Source organism: Coregonus clupeaformis, chromosome 7 (assembly GCF_020615455.1).
Source record: "Coregonus clupeaformis isolate EN_2021a chromosome 7, ASM2061545v1, whole genome shotgun sequence".
Classification (NCBI taxonomy): Eukaryota; Metazoa; Chordata; class Actinopteri; order Salmoniformes; family Salmonidae; genus Coregonus; species Coregonus clupeaformis.
Genome location: NC_059198.1, coordinates 28,984,341 through 29,000,626, shown reverse-complemented (window position 1 = coordinate 29,000,626; position 16,286 = coordinate 28,984,341). Strand labels below are relative to the sequence as shown.

Here is a 16,286-nt window from a genome sequence, read left to right as displayed (position 1 = left end):
CTTGTAGCAGATGCGAACTTCAACTGGAAGCCAGTGGAGTGTGCGGAGGAGCGGGGTGACGTGAGAGAACTTGGGAAGGTTGAACACCAGACGGGCTGCGGCATTCTGGATGAGTTGTAGGGGGTTTAATGGCACAGGCAGGGAGCCCAGCCAACAGCGAGTTGCAGTAATCCAGACGGGAGATGACAAGTGCCTGGATTAGGACCTGTGCCGCTTCCTGTGTAAGGCAGGGTCGTACTCTCCGAATGTTGTAGAGCATGAACCTACAGGATCGGGTCACCGCCTTGATGTTAGCGGAGAACGACAGGGTGTTGTCCAGGGTCACGCCAAGGCTCTTCGCACTCTGGGAGGAGGACACAACGGAGTTGTCAACCGTGATGGCGAGATCATGGAACAGGCAGTCCTTCCCCGGGAGGAAGAGCAGCTCCGTCTTGCCAAGGTTCAGCTTGAGGTGGTGATCCGTCATCCATACTGATATGTCTGCCAGACATGCAGAGATGCGATTCGCCACCTGGTTATCAGAAGGGGGAAAGGAGAAGATTAGTTGTGTGTCGTCAGCGTAGCAATGATAGGAGAGGCCATGTGAGGATATGACAGAGCCAAGTGACTTGGTGTATAGCGAGAATAGGAGAGGGCCTAGAACTGAGCCCTGGGGGACACCAGTGGTGAGAGCACGTGGTGCGGAGACAGCTTCTCGCCACGCCACTTGGTAGGAGCGACCGGTCAGGTAGGACGCAATCCAAGAGTAAGCCGCGCCGGAGATGCCCAGCTCGGAGAGGGTGGAGAGGAGGATCTGATGGTTCACAGTATCAAAGACAGCAGACAGGTCTAGAAGGACAAGAGCAGAGGAGAGAGAGTTAGCTTTAGCAGTGCGGAGAGCCTCCGTGACACAGAGAAGAGCAGTCTCAGTTGAATGACCAGTCTTGAAACCTGACTGGTTTGGATCAAGAAGGTCATTCTGAGAGAGATAGCAAGAGAGTTGGCTAAAGACGGCACGCTCAATAGTTGTGGAGAGAAAAGAAAGAAGGGATACTGGTCTGTAGTTGTTGACATCAGAGGGATCGAGTGTTGGTTTTTTGAGAAGGGGTGCAACTCTCGCTCTCTTGAAGACGGAAGGGACATAGCCAGCGGTCAAGGATGAGTTGATCAGCGAGGTGAGGTAAGGGAGAAGGTCACCGGAGATGGTCTGGAGAAGAGAGGAGGGGATAGGGTCAAGCGGGCAGGTTGTTGGGCGGCCTGCCGTCACAAGTCGCAAGATTTTATCTGGAGAGAGAGGGGAGAAAGAAGTCAAAGCATAGGGTAGGGCAGTGTGAGCAGGACCAACAGTGTCATTTGACTTAACAAACGAGGATCGGATGTCGTCAACCTTCTTTTTCAAAATGGTTGACGAAGTCATCCACAGAGAGGGAGGAGGGGGGGATTCAGCAGGGAGGAGAATGTGGCAAAGAGCTTCCTAGGGTTAGAGGCAGATGCTTGGAATTTAGAGTGGTAGAAAGTGGCCTTAGCAGCAGAAACAGATGAAGAAAATGTAGAGAGGAGGGAGTGAAAAGATGCCAGGTCCGCAGGGAGTCTAGTTTTCTTCCATTTCCGCTCAGCTGCCCGGAGCTCTGTTCTGTGAGCTCGCAATGAGTCATCAAGCCACGGAGCTGGAGGGGAGGACCGAGCCGGCCGGGAGGATAGGGGACATAGAGAGTCAAAGGATGCAGAAAGGGAGGAGAGGAGGGTTGAGGAGGCAGAATCAGGAGATTGGAGGGAGAAGGATTGAGCAGAGGGAAGAGATGATAGGATGGAAGAGGAGAGAGTAGCGGGAGAGAGAGCGAGGGTTGCGACGGCGCATTACCATCTGTGTAGGGGCAGAGTGAGTAGTGTTGGAGGAGAGGGAGAGAGAAAAGGATACAAAGTAGTGGTCGGAGACATGGAGGGGAGTTGCAGTGAGATTAGTAGAACAACAGCATCTAGTAAAGATGAGGTCAAGCGTATTGCCTGCCTTGTGAGTAGGGGGGGACGGTGAGAGGGTGAGGTCAAAAGAGGAGAGGAGTGGAAAGAAGGAGGCAGAGAGAAATGAGTCAAATGTAGACGTAGGGAGGTTGAAATCCCCCAGAACTGTGAGGGGTGAGCCATCCTCAGGAAAGGAACTTATCAAGGCGTCAAGCTCATTGATGAACTCTCCAAGGGAACCTGGAGGGCGATAGATGACAAGGATATTAAGCTTAAATGGGCTAGTGACTGTGACAGCATGGAATTCAAATGAGGAGATAGACAGATGGGTCAGGGGAAAAATTGAGAATGTCCACTTGGGAGAGATGAGGATTCCTGTGCCACCACCCCGCTGACCAGATGCTCTCGGGGTATGCGAGAACACATGGTCAGACGAGGAGAGAGCAGCAGGAGTAGCAGTGTTTTCAGTGGTAATCCATGTTTCCGTCAGCGCCAAGAAGTCGAGGGACTGGAGGGTAGCATAGGCTGAGATGAACTCTGCCTTGTTGGCAGCAGAACGGCAGTTCCAGAGGCTGCCTGAGACCTGGAACTCCACGTGGGTGGTGCGTGCAGGGACCACCAGGTTAGAGAGGCAGCAGCCACGCGGTGTGAGGCGTTTGTGTAGCCTGTGCGGAGAGGAGAGAACAGGGATAGGCAGAGGCATAGTTGACAGGCTGCAGCAGATGGCTACAATAATGCAGAGGAGATCAGAATGAAATGAACTAAACATCTGGGAAAGGAGAGAGCGGGGCCTCCCTCACCACAACTCCCAAATATAACTCTCCCAACTTCCACCTCAGAAACTATAATTGTTGTAAACTACAGCGGTTCAATGTTTTCTAGGAATAGACTAACTTAGTTTATTCAGCTAGCTAACTAGGTGCAGTATTATTCCGTGAAAATCGTCCGGGCACCTCGTCATAAGACGCCACAGCCAGCTAGCATGCCGGACTCCAACAACACGGTTTAGCGCCAATACTCGGCCACAACAAACCACCAGTGTATCAACACGCAAGCAGATCGTTCGTGTCCGTGTCTAACGTTGTGGGTTAGTCCCGACAGCTTGAGCGAGTCCGTCGTCAACTTATTCAGCATATTCATTCAGATTCACTCACTCTCTCATAAGCTACACCATCACATACGTACACAGGCCAGTTTGGACTGGCTTCATGTCTCAAAATAGGCATGATTCTTCTTCTGAAAAACTCACTGACGAGGGACTCACTGACTAGGGGCTAGAACAACTTTCAATCTATCACTAGTTTGAAACACTATCTATGAATATATCTACAGTGGGGAAAAAAAGTATTTAGTCAGCCACCAATTGTGCAAGTTCTCCCACTTAAAAAGATGAGAGAGGCCTGTAATTTTCATCATAGGTACACGTCAACTATGACAGACAAAATGAGGAAAAAAATCCAGAAAATCACATTGTAGGATTTTTAATGAATTTATTTGCAAATTATGGTGGAAAATAAGTATTTGGTCAATAACAAAAGTTTCTCAATACTTTGTTATATACCCTTTGTTGGCAATGACACAGGTCAAACGTTTTCTGTAAGTCTTCACAAGGTTTTCACACACTGTTGCTGGTATTTTGGCCCATTCCTCCATGCAGATCTCCTCTAGAGCAGTGATGTTTTGGGGCTGTCGCTGGGCAACACGGACTTTCAACTCCCTCCAAAGATTTTCTATGGGGTTGAGATCTGGAGACTGGCTAGGCCACTCCAGGACCTTGAAATGCTTCTTACGAAGCCACTCCTTCGTTGCCCGGGCGGTGTGTTTGGAATCATTGTCATGCTGAAAGACCCAGCCACGTTTCATCTTCAATGCCCTTGCTGATGGAAGGAGGTTTTCACTCAAAATCTCACGATACATGGCCCCATTCATTCTTTCCTTTACACGGATCAGTCGTCCTGGTCCCTTTGCAGAAAAACAGCCCCAAAGCATAATGTTTCCACCCCCATGCTTCACAGTAGGTATGGTGTTCTTTGGATGCAACTCAGCATTCTTTGTCCTCCAAACACGACGAGTTGAGTTTTTACCAAAAAGTTATATTTTGGTTTCATCTGACCATATGACATTCTCCCAATCCTCTTCTGGATCATCCAAATGCACTCTAGCAAACTTCAGACGGGCCTGGACATGTACTGGCTTAAGCAGGGGGACACGTCTGGCACTGCAGGATTTGAGTCCCTGGCGGCGTAGTGTGTTACTGATGGTAGGCTTTGTTACTTTGGTCCCAGCTCTCTGCAGGTCATTCACTAGGTCCCCCGTGTGGTTCTGGGATTTTTGCTCACCGTTCTTGTGATCATTTTGACCCCACGGGGTGATATCTTGCGTGGAGCCCCAGATCGAGGGAGATTATCAGTGGTCTTGTATGTCTTCCATTTCCTAATAATTGCTCCCACAGTTGATTTCTTCAAACCAAGCTGCTTACCTATTGCAGATTCAGTCTTCCCAGCCTGGTTCAGGTCTACAATTTTGTTTCTGGTGTCCTTTGACAGCTCTTTGGTCTTGGCCATAGTGGAGTTTGGAGTGTGACTGTTTGAGGTTATGGACAGGTGTCTTTTATACTGATAACATGTTCAAACGGGTGCCATTAATACAGGTAACGAGAGGAGGACAGAGGAGCCTCTTAAAGAAGAAGTTACAGGTCTGTGAGAGCCAGAAATCTTGCTTGTTTGTAGGTGACCAAATACTTATTTTCCACCATAATAAATTCATTAAAAATCCTACAATGTGATTTTCTTGATTTTTTTTCCTCATTTTGTCTGTCATAGTTGACGTGTACCTATGATGAAAATTACAGGCCTCTCTCATCTTTTTAAGTGGGAGAACTTGCACAATTGGTGGCTGACTAAATACTTTTTTCCCCCACTGTATCCAAGTATCCATTGATCTCCCCCCTATCTTGTCCTTCTCTCATCCCTCTCTCATCCCTCTCTCATCCCTCTGTCCCACCAGAGGTGGAGGCCCAGTACACCCTGACGCGGGCCCAGCGGGTGAGAGCGGCCATGTTCCCAGAGACCCTGGTGGAGGGCGAGGCGGTGCTGTCCATTCAGACTGATGCCGGTCAGCAGACCAACGTCCAGCGGCTAGCTGAGCCCTCGCAGCTCCTCAAGACCGCCATCGTCCACCTCATTAACTACCAGGATGACGCCGAGCTGGCCACTCGCGCCGTGCCCGAGCTCACCAAGCTGCTGGCCGACGATGATGCGGTAACTAACCTCTAAGAGTTAAAAACATTAACTTAGTTATAAATCCCATTTTCACAAAGCCCAGATGTTAACACATTAATGCATTAAACAACACTATTTCCAATGTGCTATTAAAAACAATCTGAACCTTCAATCAATATTCATAGATTAGTGATGCAGCTAATCAAATAGAAAAGATGGCCTTTCATTTCTAGATTAAAGACCTTCCAATGGATGACCTTGTTCTTCCTCCCCCTTCAACAGCCTCATGCTGCCTGCTGGGAGCCATCTTTGATCAAACTCAATTACACTGTTTAAACAAATAGGCTGATTTGGAAATTATTCAGCCAGTAACTGTTGTAAGATAAAAGTGTGTACTGTGTTTATCTAATGTACAGTGCCTTCAGAAATTATTCACACCCCTTCACTTAAAATTGATTAAATACCGATTTTTTTGTCACTGGCCTTCACACACTACCCCATAATGTCAAAGTGGAATTATGTTTTTAGAAATGTTTACAAACTAATGAAATAAATTAAAGCTGAAATGTCTTGAGTCAATAAGTATTCAACCCCTTTGTTATGGCAAGCCTAAATAAGTTGATGTCATCTGTTTGCACTCAAATAGCGGATGGAGGCCATGTGTTTTCCCGCCGGAACGTTTTGTAGGCTACTTCGGTTTTATAGCGGATCATGTGCTTAATATGAGCAGCTGAGAAATAAATATAAGAACACTTATTTCACTCCACGCATCAAACACTGTTTGTGGAGTATGTTCTCTCTGCCCGACAGGTAATATTCCGCCCAAACTCTATATACCATGGGCTCTCAAACCTTGTTCCTGCAGCTACCCAGTGCTTCATTTGAGAAACCAGATTAAATCTGTTAGGGAACATCAATAGTAACATATTTTCGCAACAAAACATATTTCACTAAACTGTTGAGAGCCTGTCTGCGCGCTCAAGAAAGGAATAAAGGAGCGAGAGGAGGAGATGGAAATGCATGGTGATGGGATATTCTGTATAGCTGAAGGTAATGTGTCACTCAACGAATTATGAAAATATAAAAGATTCCCTATTACTAGGCTATTCAAAATCAAATACAAATTCACTAATTGTAGACTAACTGTAAGCCGCCCTGCACAATCAATAAACCAACAGCATCGCCTAGGGCTGGCAAATTCATTCTCTCCAAAACTCATGGATAGACATTTTGGAGCGTGGCATAAGGTAACTAGTGCCTCCATATGCATAATAATACAGTCCACACTCAAAGGCGATTACTCGAATTTGTAACATTTTGGAGTAAAGGCTAGACCAATTATGTACCAAAGACATCTTAAATCAGTTTAGTTTTATGTTTTTCTGCCATGCGTAATATGCAGTAGACTATGTATTGTATAACGGCACAATGATAATTTTAGTTCATGTTTTCTGGGGGGCTCATAAGCCTTAGCATATGCATAAGCTCTAATATGCATATGAGTGTTTTGAATTAATCATCACCTTAGAAAGGCTGTCCATTTCAACATAATAATATGCCATTTAGCAGACGCTTTTAAGCGACTTACAGTCATGCGTGCATAAATGTTTGTGTATGGGTGGTCCCGGGGATCGAACCCACTACCTTGGCATTACAAGCGCCGTGCTCTACCAGCTGAGCTAGCAACCATGTTTTACACTGTTTCAACATGCTGTTGAACTTCTTCAAATTGACCATCACAGTGAGGTGAGTTTTAAAAGTATGATAGGCCTACTGTTGATAAGTGTTTGATGTGATTTTCGAAGCATTTACATTGATGTCAGAGTGGTTAGAGGGACAACAGAGCCCTGACTACCAGGCCATTAGGACCTGATGGTAGTTAGCAAGTTGGGTACTACCAAAGCATGTCCAGAGTGCATAAAAGGAGATTACTCAAAGGTCACGTGGAATTTTACTGCCGTCATGACTCATGACTGCCTGTGTGGTGGTAATATGGTCACTGCAACAGCCCTAGTCCTTCCTAACTCAGTTGCCAGAGAGGAAGGAAACCGCTCAGGGATTTCACGATGAGGCCAACGGTGACTTTAAAACAGTTCCAGAGTTTAATGGCTGTGATAAGAGAAAACTGAGGATTGATCAACAACATTGTAGTTACTCCACGATACTAACATAATTGGCAAAGTGAAAAGAAGGAAGCCTGTACAGAATAAAAATATTCCAAAACATGCATCCTTTTTGCAACAAGGCACTAAAATGTGTCAAAGCAATTCACTTTTTGTCCTCAATACAAAGTTTTATGTTTGGTGCAAATCCAATACAACACATTACTGAGTACCAATCTCTATATTTTCAAGCATATTGGTGGCTGCATCATGTTATGGGTATGCTTGTAATCGTTAAGGATTGGGGAGTTTTTCAGAATAAAAACTAAATGGAATGGAGCTAAGCACAGGCAAAATCCTAGAGGAAAACCTGCCTTCCACCAGACACTGGGAGATGAATTCACAGTTCAGCAGGACAATAACCTAAAACACAAGGCCAAATCTACACTGGAGTTGCTTACCAAGAAGACAGTGAATGTTCCTGAGTGGCCGAGTTACAGTTTTGACTTAAATCTACTTGAAAAGCTATGGCAAGATCTGAAAATGGTTGTCTAGCAATGATCAACAACTAATTTGACTGAGCTTGAAGAATTTCGAAAAGAATAATGGGCAAATGTTGCACATTCCAGGTGTGGAAAGCTCTTAGAGACTTACCCAGAAAGACTTACAGCTGTAATCGCTGCCAAAGGTGCTTCTAGGAAGTATTGACTGAATACTTGTGAATACTTATATACATTTGATATTTCTGTATTTCCTTTTTAATAAATGTGGAAACATTTCTAAAAACATGTTTTCACTTTGTCATTAAGGGGTATTGTGTGTAGATGGGTGATAATTTTTTTTCTATTTAATCAAACTGTAATTTTTTTACATTTTAGCAGACGCTCTTATCCAGAGCGACTTACATTTAGTGCATACATTTTCATACTGGCCCCCCGTTGGAAACGAACCCACAACCCTGGCGTTGCAATCGCCATGCTCTACCAACTGAGCTACAGGGGACTACACTAATGCAGGCCATAACACAACAAAATGTGGAATAAGTCACTTTCTGAAGCCACTGTATCTCTTGTATTATAGTACCATTATGTGCTTAATAGGGACATTGCCTCTGTCACTGTTGTGTGCTGTCCCTCCTCACATTTGAGCACCGTCCTGCTGACTAGCATTGATCCAGTTCCATGCTTGGCTAGCTCCTAGCTCTCTGTGGCTGTGCTTGTCCAGGTCGTGACTAAGCCAGTTAGATTGGACACAGATTAGGACTGCCCCAGAAACAAATCCTCTATAGGTCTATATTGTCATTTAACATAATTTCAGTTGTCCTTAAAGGATTCAGTGTACAACATTGCTTGAGTTGAGGCCTATGTGGTCAGTTCTGATTATGATTGAAAGTCATGATGGACCCAGTCCTGCTCTGTCTTCTACTCACAATTCAAACTCAAGACGTGGTCTGTTCCTAAATCTTGTTATCAATTACCATGTTCAAAGTACCAATGAATTGCTGAAGTGCAACGTTTAAAATACCTTAAAGCCATGACCCTAAAGAAATGTTCAGACCTGACAATGGGTCCCAACCCAATGCCAACATTTTGCATGGACAGAAATTCTCAATTGTGCAATGTGTCATTCCCCACAGGTGGTGGTCAATAAGGCGGCCATGATCGTGAACCAGCTGACGCGGAAAGAGGCGTCTCGCCGGGTGCTGATGCAGTCCCCCCAGATGGTGGCGGCGGTGGTGCGGGCCATGCAGAACACAGGAGACATGGAGACAGCCCGTTGTGCTGCCAGCGTCCTCCACAGCCTGTCCCACCAGAGAGAGGGCCTGCTTGCCATCTTCAAGTCTGGGGGCATCCCCGCCCTGGTCCGCATGCTCAGGTAGGAGAGGAGGGAGGGATTAGTGGGTGGATGGATGGATGTTGAGGGGTAGATGGGAGTGGATAGATGGAGGGAGGGAGGGAAGTATCGACAGATGTTTGGATAGATTGTTGGTAAATGGTTTGATGTGAAGTATTAGTGAAACAAAGAGAGAGAAAAAGCAAGGGGGTGAAAGTGTCACGCCCTGACTCAGGGGACTCTTATATGTTGAGTCAGGGTGTGGTGTTCTATGTTGTGTTTTCTATGTTTCAGTCTAGGTGTTGTAGTTCTGTGTTTGGCCGGGTGTGATTCCCAATCAGAGACAGCTGTCGCTCGTTGTCTCTGATTGGGGATCATACTTAGGCAGCCTGTTGGCACTCGTTAGTTGTGGGATCTTGTTCCGTGTGGAGGCTTGTTTTGTGTTTAGCCTTAGTACTTCACGTTTTGTTGGTTTGTTGTGTTGTTAGTGTGTTTATCATTTAAATAAACATGTACGCATTTCACGCTGCGCCTTGGTCTGACCCGTCCTTAAACGAACGTGACAGAAAGAGAGCAAAATAGATACTTATAAGGTGGAATTCAGTGTTAGAAATGAAGTGATTTAGGCACGCACTGTTCTGGCCTGTCTCTGCATCTGCAGTTGTGTACGTGCTGTGTGTGCTCATTTGTGTGTGTGTGTGTGTGCGTACATGCTAATGTATTGGTATCTCCACCACCATGTCCACTACTGCCTGCAGGCTAAGATATTAGCATATCACATTATTACCCATCAGAAATTAGGTGTCATGCTGTGCTCATTAACTTGGCCAAACTGGTCTGCACATCATTTCAACCTGACCCCCAGGCTCATTTTAACCTCACGATAAGTGGCAGCCATTTTTCATAGTCATTTCTCATAGAGGCAGAGAGTCTCTTTATCTCTGTTCACACAGTATAAACCCTGTATAACAGTCTAGGAGGCATCAGACAGAAACTAAATTAAGACATTTAATTAATTCAGAAACAGAATTCAGATAAATACAAATGGAAAAACCTCCCTGTACAAGACTGTCAAATAGGGACTTAGATGCAGATTCATGATAGAGGAATATGTGCTTTTTAATGATACAAAGAGCAGCAAGGGCAAAATCTAAAAACAAATTAAAGCAAATGAAATTCAGAGGGAACTAATTGGGAAAAGAAAGGTCATGCTAATTTCTCTCATACCTCCCTCTCTTCCTCTCTCTTTTTCTCTACCTACTCTCCCTATTTCCCTCCCTCTCCCCTCCCCTCTTCCCTCCCCCTCCCTCAGTTCTCCCATGGAGTCAGTGCTGTTCTATGCCATCACCACCCTCCACAACCTGCTACTGCACCAGGAGGGAGCCAAGATGGCAGTGCGCCTGGCCGACGGCCTGCAGAGGATTGTGCCTCTGCTGAAGAAGAGCAACCCCAAGTTCCTGGCCATCACCACTGACTGCCTGCAGCTGCTCTCCTACGGAAACCAGGAGAGCAAGGTGTGTGGTGGGGGGGAGGGGGGTCTTTGGTGTGTATGCGTGCGGATAATGCTTGATCCATCATATTTGGCATAGTGGTATTGGCACAGACTACCTGCATCTTTACTGCAGCAACGGAAGAGTGTGAGTGTACTTGCAGGTCTGGATGCGTGATCCCTTTTAGTGCCACCTGCAGCTACATGCGCACACACACACACACACACACACACACACACACACACACACACACACACACACACACACACACACACACACACACACACAGTACATGTCCTTACCACTGGCTGCATGCAGCTGCATTGCTACAGCAAATGTAAATCCCTGTATGGTGTCAGTAATGTGTCAGTAATGTACCCTGCATTACATCAGAAATATACTGAATATAAAGTGAATATAATTAAATCAAATACACATACTGCTATTATTATTCTAACAATCATATTTGAGATAATTCATAAGGCAATGTAATGTCCAAACTCTGTAACGATATTTCATTGATTATGACAGTGTGTTTTCATTGTTATTCATCTCAGCTTATCATCCTAGCCAACGGTGGCCCTGAGGGGCTGGTCTTCATCATGAGGAACTATAATTATGAGAAACTGCTGTGGACCACCAGCCGTGTGCTCAAAGTTCTCTCAGTGTGCCCTAGCAACAAGCCGGCCATAGTGGAAGCTGGTGAGTGTGTGTGTGTGTGTGTGTTTTGGGGGAGGATGTGTGTTATGTGTGTGTCCGTACGTATGTGTGTGTCTGTGCGTGTGTGTTGTCTGATCCTTTCCATAAAAGAGCCATTTAACATTCCCTCTCTCATCCTTCCAGGGGGCATGCAGGCCATGGGACAGCACCTGACTGGCTCCAGCCAGCGCCTCACACAGAACTGCCTCTGGACCCTGAGGAACCTGTCTGATGCTGCCACTAAACAGGTAAGAGGTCAGGTAACCATAGAGTCCATTTTGAATCAGCAGAGACCGTACCATAGAGTAATACAGAGATAGTACAGAGTCTATAAAGACCAATGACCATATGCAGTATATGAATGAACAAAGCCATCGATCACGTGACACTATATATTCCCATGTGAAGACTCTATAGCGCATTGAAGCCAAATTAAGTCGGTTAAGATGGCGCCTCATGGAGACGTAACATGCGCAGTTTGAGCTACTCCAGGAAGTGACGTTGCAGGCTAGCTCAGTGCTGCCCTCTTTCATTGAGTAACTCAAGTTGAAGGCTGAGAAGGGTACTGCAGGCTGCCATTCGTAACTAAATTACCTTCTTCTCTGTGTGCGATTTTACGATAATCGGTTCAAGGACATACATCTGGTGTGTTAGAAAAGCAGTTATTGGTACCATGATTGTCTTCAAAACATATATTTATTTATATGAAGATTGACCACGAAGATTTAAATTTTTCCAATCACTATAATGGGAGATCCTGTTTTCTGCTAACAATGCCGCAGTCGGCCTTGAACTTCTGTGGCTTCAAAGAGGCAGTCCTTCTCCCCTGATAAAGATAGTACCATCGAGTTCTACAGAGACACTAACATAGTTGGAGTTCTACAGTAAAACATATAATGAACAAACAAAGGACAGACAAAGAATTTTCAATCCCCGCCTCTCTTCCTACCTCCCCTTCTCTCTGTCTGTAGGAGGGTCTGGACGGCCTGCTGCAGGTGTTAGTGGGACAGCTGGGTTCGGACGACGTCAACATGCTGACGTGCGCCACGGGGATCCTGTCCAACCTCACCTGCAACAACTCCCGCAACAAGGCCCTGGTCACGCAGTGCGGCGGCGTCGAGGCGCTCATCCACGCCGTGCTGCGGGCCGGAGAAAAGGAGGACGTGGCCGAGCCCGCCGTCTGTGCCCTGCGCCACCTGACGTCACGCCACCAGGATGCCGAGCTGGCCCAGAATGCTGTGCGGCTGCATTATGGTATTCCTGCCATCGTCAAACTGCTGGGGCAGCCCCACTACTGGCCTGTGGTGAAGGTGAGGGGGAGATAGTTGGATGGGGAGGGGATGGGAGTGGGGAAGGTATACTGTGCTTGTTTTGTCTGGCTCGTTGTTTTGTCTGGCTGGTAGCTCCATTACTGAACTGTGGTTAAGTTAAAGGTGATGGGTGAAGGATCAAAGAGTGAAATTTGCAGGCTGGTTGTGGTTGTTTTGTCTGACCAGTTGATCTTTTGTTTATTGTTTTGTCTGGCTTGAGTGTTTGGTTTTGTTTGGCTGGCTGCTTTGTCTGTGTGATTGTTTTGTTTACCTAAATTACTGGTTGTGGTACATCCGTTTATCTATGTGTCTATATATACAGCAGCTGCAGTCAGTCTTTAATGATTCCTCGTTTAACGGGTGCTTGAGTGAGGTTAAAATCATTACATACAGCCACCTCTCATTGTCCTCTTCTTTGCGATGTATGATGCACTGTACATATTAATACATTTTCTTTGAGGCTTTAATTGGAAACAAAATGGCTATACTATTTAGGACTCTATTCAATCCGCATGGCAGAAGTTCAGCTTTACACCGTGATTTAAATTTAAAGGCAATGTTCATGCTTTAGTGGAGACTTGATTCATAGTAAACACTGCATATGTCGGCTCAATCGGAAATTACCTTAACATTTCTATTTTAAGGAATCTGTAAAGCTTCAGCATTTCAGATTGAATAGAGCCCTTCATTTAGTTGGACTGTTGTTTGAAAATGGTAGTACTTTAATGAAGGATTACTTTTAAATGAAAGCAGGTCAGAGGGGATGTTTTGGGGAGAGTGAGGCCTGCATAGAAGTTGTTCAATATGCAAGATGTAGTGCAGGCAGGGTACTAGGCTGTAGCCCGAGGCAGGGCACAGGACGTGCCTCCCATAATCCTGCTGGGTTGCTCTGGAGACCATTCGGCTGCCTCGGACAACACCCGCTGGCTCCCACTGTCCACTGTCCCCTTGTTTTTGTTTTGGAGAAAACGATGGAGGGAGGGAGAGAGAAAATACACAAAGATTGAGTAAGATAGAAATGGCTAATTTGGGAGAGAGAGAGAGAAAGGGCTGCTCACAGGCAGTAAGTGTAGCATGCTTCACACAACAGCGTCACTGTGGAACAATGATAACATCGTCTGGGATTTGCAAGGCCTTCGCTGTCATTCTTTAGCAATGAAAACAAGATTGGTTGGATTTTTCTCTGAATCCAGTGGCTACCTTATGAATTTATATCAATGTGTTATTGTTGTCTGTTTCATCAGGGAATAGTGCACACCCATCTTTGACAGCAGATGGATTTAAGGATTAAGAGAGTTAAATGCTCAACTTTCCAGTATGGGGGTAAACCAATGTCTAACATTATTACCTATGCTATTGATATACAGTAGATTTAGTAAGATGATAGTAGACATCATAGTAATATCAATAGTAATACAGAATAGCAATAGTTGGATACTAGTAATAGTAATATCAAAAGGTACCACCTAACAATAAATGTAATCTTTGCTTTATGAGTGGTAGTTTTCCTCTCTTATGATCTAGACAGTCAACTAGTATGATAAGGAAGAATAGGTTCCCCTCCCCCTCCAACCCCGTGCTTCAGTCTCTGATCGGTTTTGAGATGCTCCTCTGATTCACTCCCAGCAAGCAGCATCCGTGAAGCACGCTTGAGTTCATGCCAATCGGAACAGAACACTTCAATGGTCGAGGGTATGTGTGTGTCCTGCTGTCCTGCTCTGTCGTCCCCATGGGCACTGGTCCACAAGAATGGCCCTTTATTTTTACCCCAATGTGCACTAGCCTCTCTGTGTGTCGTGTTTGTGTCCCAATAGTCCATCGGTGTTCTTTCCTTGTGTAATTTCCTTCTATTCTGATCTGAAAGTATTTGATGAGTGAGTGAAAGCAGTATGGTAGGCACCTATCTAGTCTTTTCACCTGTCATTGGTCTAAAACGACAGACAGTAATCCATTTAAGAGTATTTGTACCCACTCTGTGTGTGCATGTAGGACTATGCATGTGCACTTGGCAAGTGGCCATGTGTGTCTTCATGACTCCAGTGACTGTAGCAGCAGGTAAACATTGACATCTCTCATCCTCTACTACAACTGACAGAAAGGTGTTGTGGTGTTCTAAGGACTATTGGCAGCCAGCTATCCATGTATTGGCATCTTGTTGCTGATTACTTGACCATGTATACAACACTTCCCATTTGGGGGATATTAGGCTTTCTTATTAGCTCTGATGGAACTAAATACTAGTCACACACAAAGAACATGAATGAAACACACACACACATTTCTCTCTCCCTCACACACACACTGCTATCTCCCTCACACACACACTGCTCTCTCCCTCACACACACACACACTGCTCTCTCCCTCACACACACACTGCTCTCTCCCTAACACACACACTGTTCTCTCCCTCACACACACTGCTCTCTCCATAACACACACACTGCTCTCTCCATAACACACACACTGCTCTCTCCATAACACACACACTGCTCTCTCCCTCACACACACTGCTCTCTCCATAACACACACATTGCTCTCTCCCTCACACACACTGCTCTCTCCCTCACACACACACTGCTCTCTCCCTCACACACACACTGCTCTCTCTCTCACACACACACTGCTCTCTCCATAACACACACACACTGCTCTCTCCCTCACACACACTGCTCTCTCCATAACACACACACTGCTCTCTCCATAACACACACACTGCTCTCTCCCTCACACACTGCTCTCTCCATAACACACACACTGCTCTCTCCCTCACACACACACTGCTCTCTCCATAACACACACATTGCTCTCTGCCTCACACACACTCTGCTCTCTCCATAACACACACATTGCTCTCTGCCTCACACACACTCTGCTCTCTCCATAACACACACATTGTTCTCTCTCTCATACACACTCTGCTCTCTCCATAACACACACTCTGCTCTCTCCCTCACACACACTCTGCTCTCTCTCTGTCTCCTTCTGCTCTATGTCAGCCAGAAGGTCTCTCTGCACCAAGCTGTGTCTAATCACTCATTTACGCCTTCTGAATTTAAATCTCCTACTGTGGCAGAGTGTGTGTGTTTGTCTATCCAAACTCATATGGATAAGCAACGAGAGCCATATCAATATTTACCTGGGAATGCAGGAATGCACACGTGTGTATGTTCATCTGTGACTGCGTACACATACATGTCTGTGCACAAGTGGGATTTAATCATTAATTTACAGGCTGAATTAGCCAAGCGTTCCACCCTCTCTCTCGGTGCGGTACGGAGACAGACGCTACAGGCCATGCCTGAATTTTCCTCCTGATCTGCACTCCTCTCTGACAGACAGCAGGGGATGTGTGTGTGTGTGTGTGTGTGTGTGTGTGTGTGTGTGTGTGTGTGTGTGTGTGTGTGTGTGTGTGTGTGTGTGTGTGTGTGTGTGTGTGCGCGCACGCGCGCATGTGTGTGGAGGATTAGGCAACCAGATCTCCATCACAGCACACGCCTGGACGATTCTCAATCCAGCTGGAGCTCTTTTAATAAAGGGGATATTGTTTTTTAATGATGTGAAATTAATTATGAGGTTTTTAAAGGGGACTTTACAGTTGAAGTCGGAAGTTTACATACACTTTAGCCAAATACATTTAAACTCAGTTTTTCACAATTCCTGACATTTAATACTAGTAAGAATTCCCTGTCTTA

The 16,286-nt window shown here is 45.7% G+C and overlaps 1 protein-coding gene across 2 annotated transcripts in view; it reads left to right on the top strand.

Annotated features, from left to right (window-relative positions):
* LOC121569654 (junction plakoglobin) overlaps window positions 1–16,286 on the top strand; it is a 78,176-nt gene that overhangs the window by 51,822 nt on the left and 10,068 nt on the right. For both annotated transcript variants that reach the window (XM_041880791.2, XM_041880792.2), the window contains exons 4-9: window positions 4,945–5,198; window positions 8,898–9,136; window positions 10,407–10,608; window positions 11,142–11,286; window positions 11,428–11,531; window positions 12,255–12,593. In XM_041880791.2, the coding sequence (XP_041736725.2) occupies window positions 4,945–5,198; window positions 8,898–9,136; window positions 10,407–10,608; window positions 11,142–11,286; window positions 11,428–11,531; window positions 12,255–12,593 (1,283 nt within the window). The remainder of the gene's footprint in view (window positions 1–4,944; window positions 5,199–8,897; window positions 9,137–10,406; window positions 10,609–11,141; window positions 11,287–11,427; window positions 11,532–12,254; window positions 12,594–16,286) is intronic.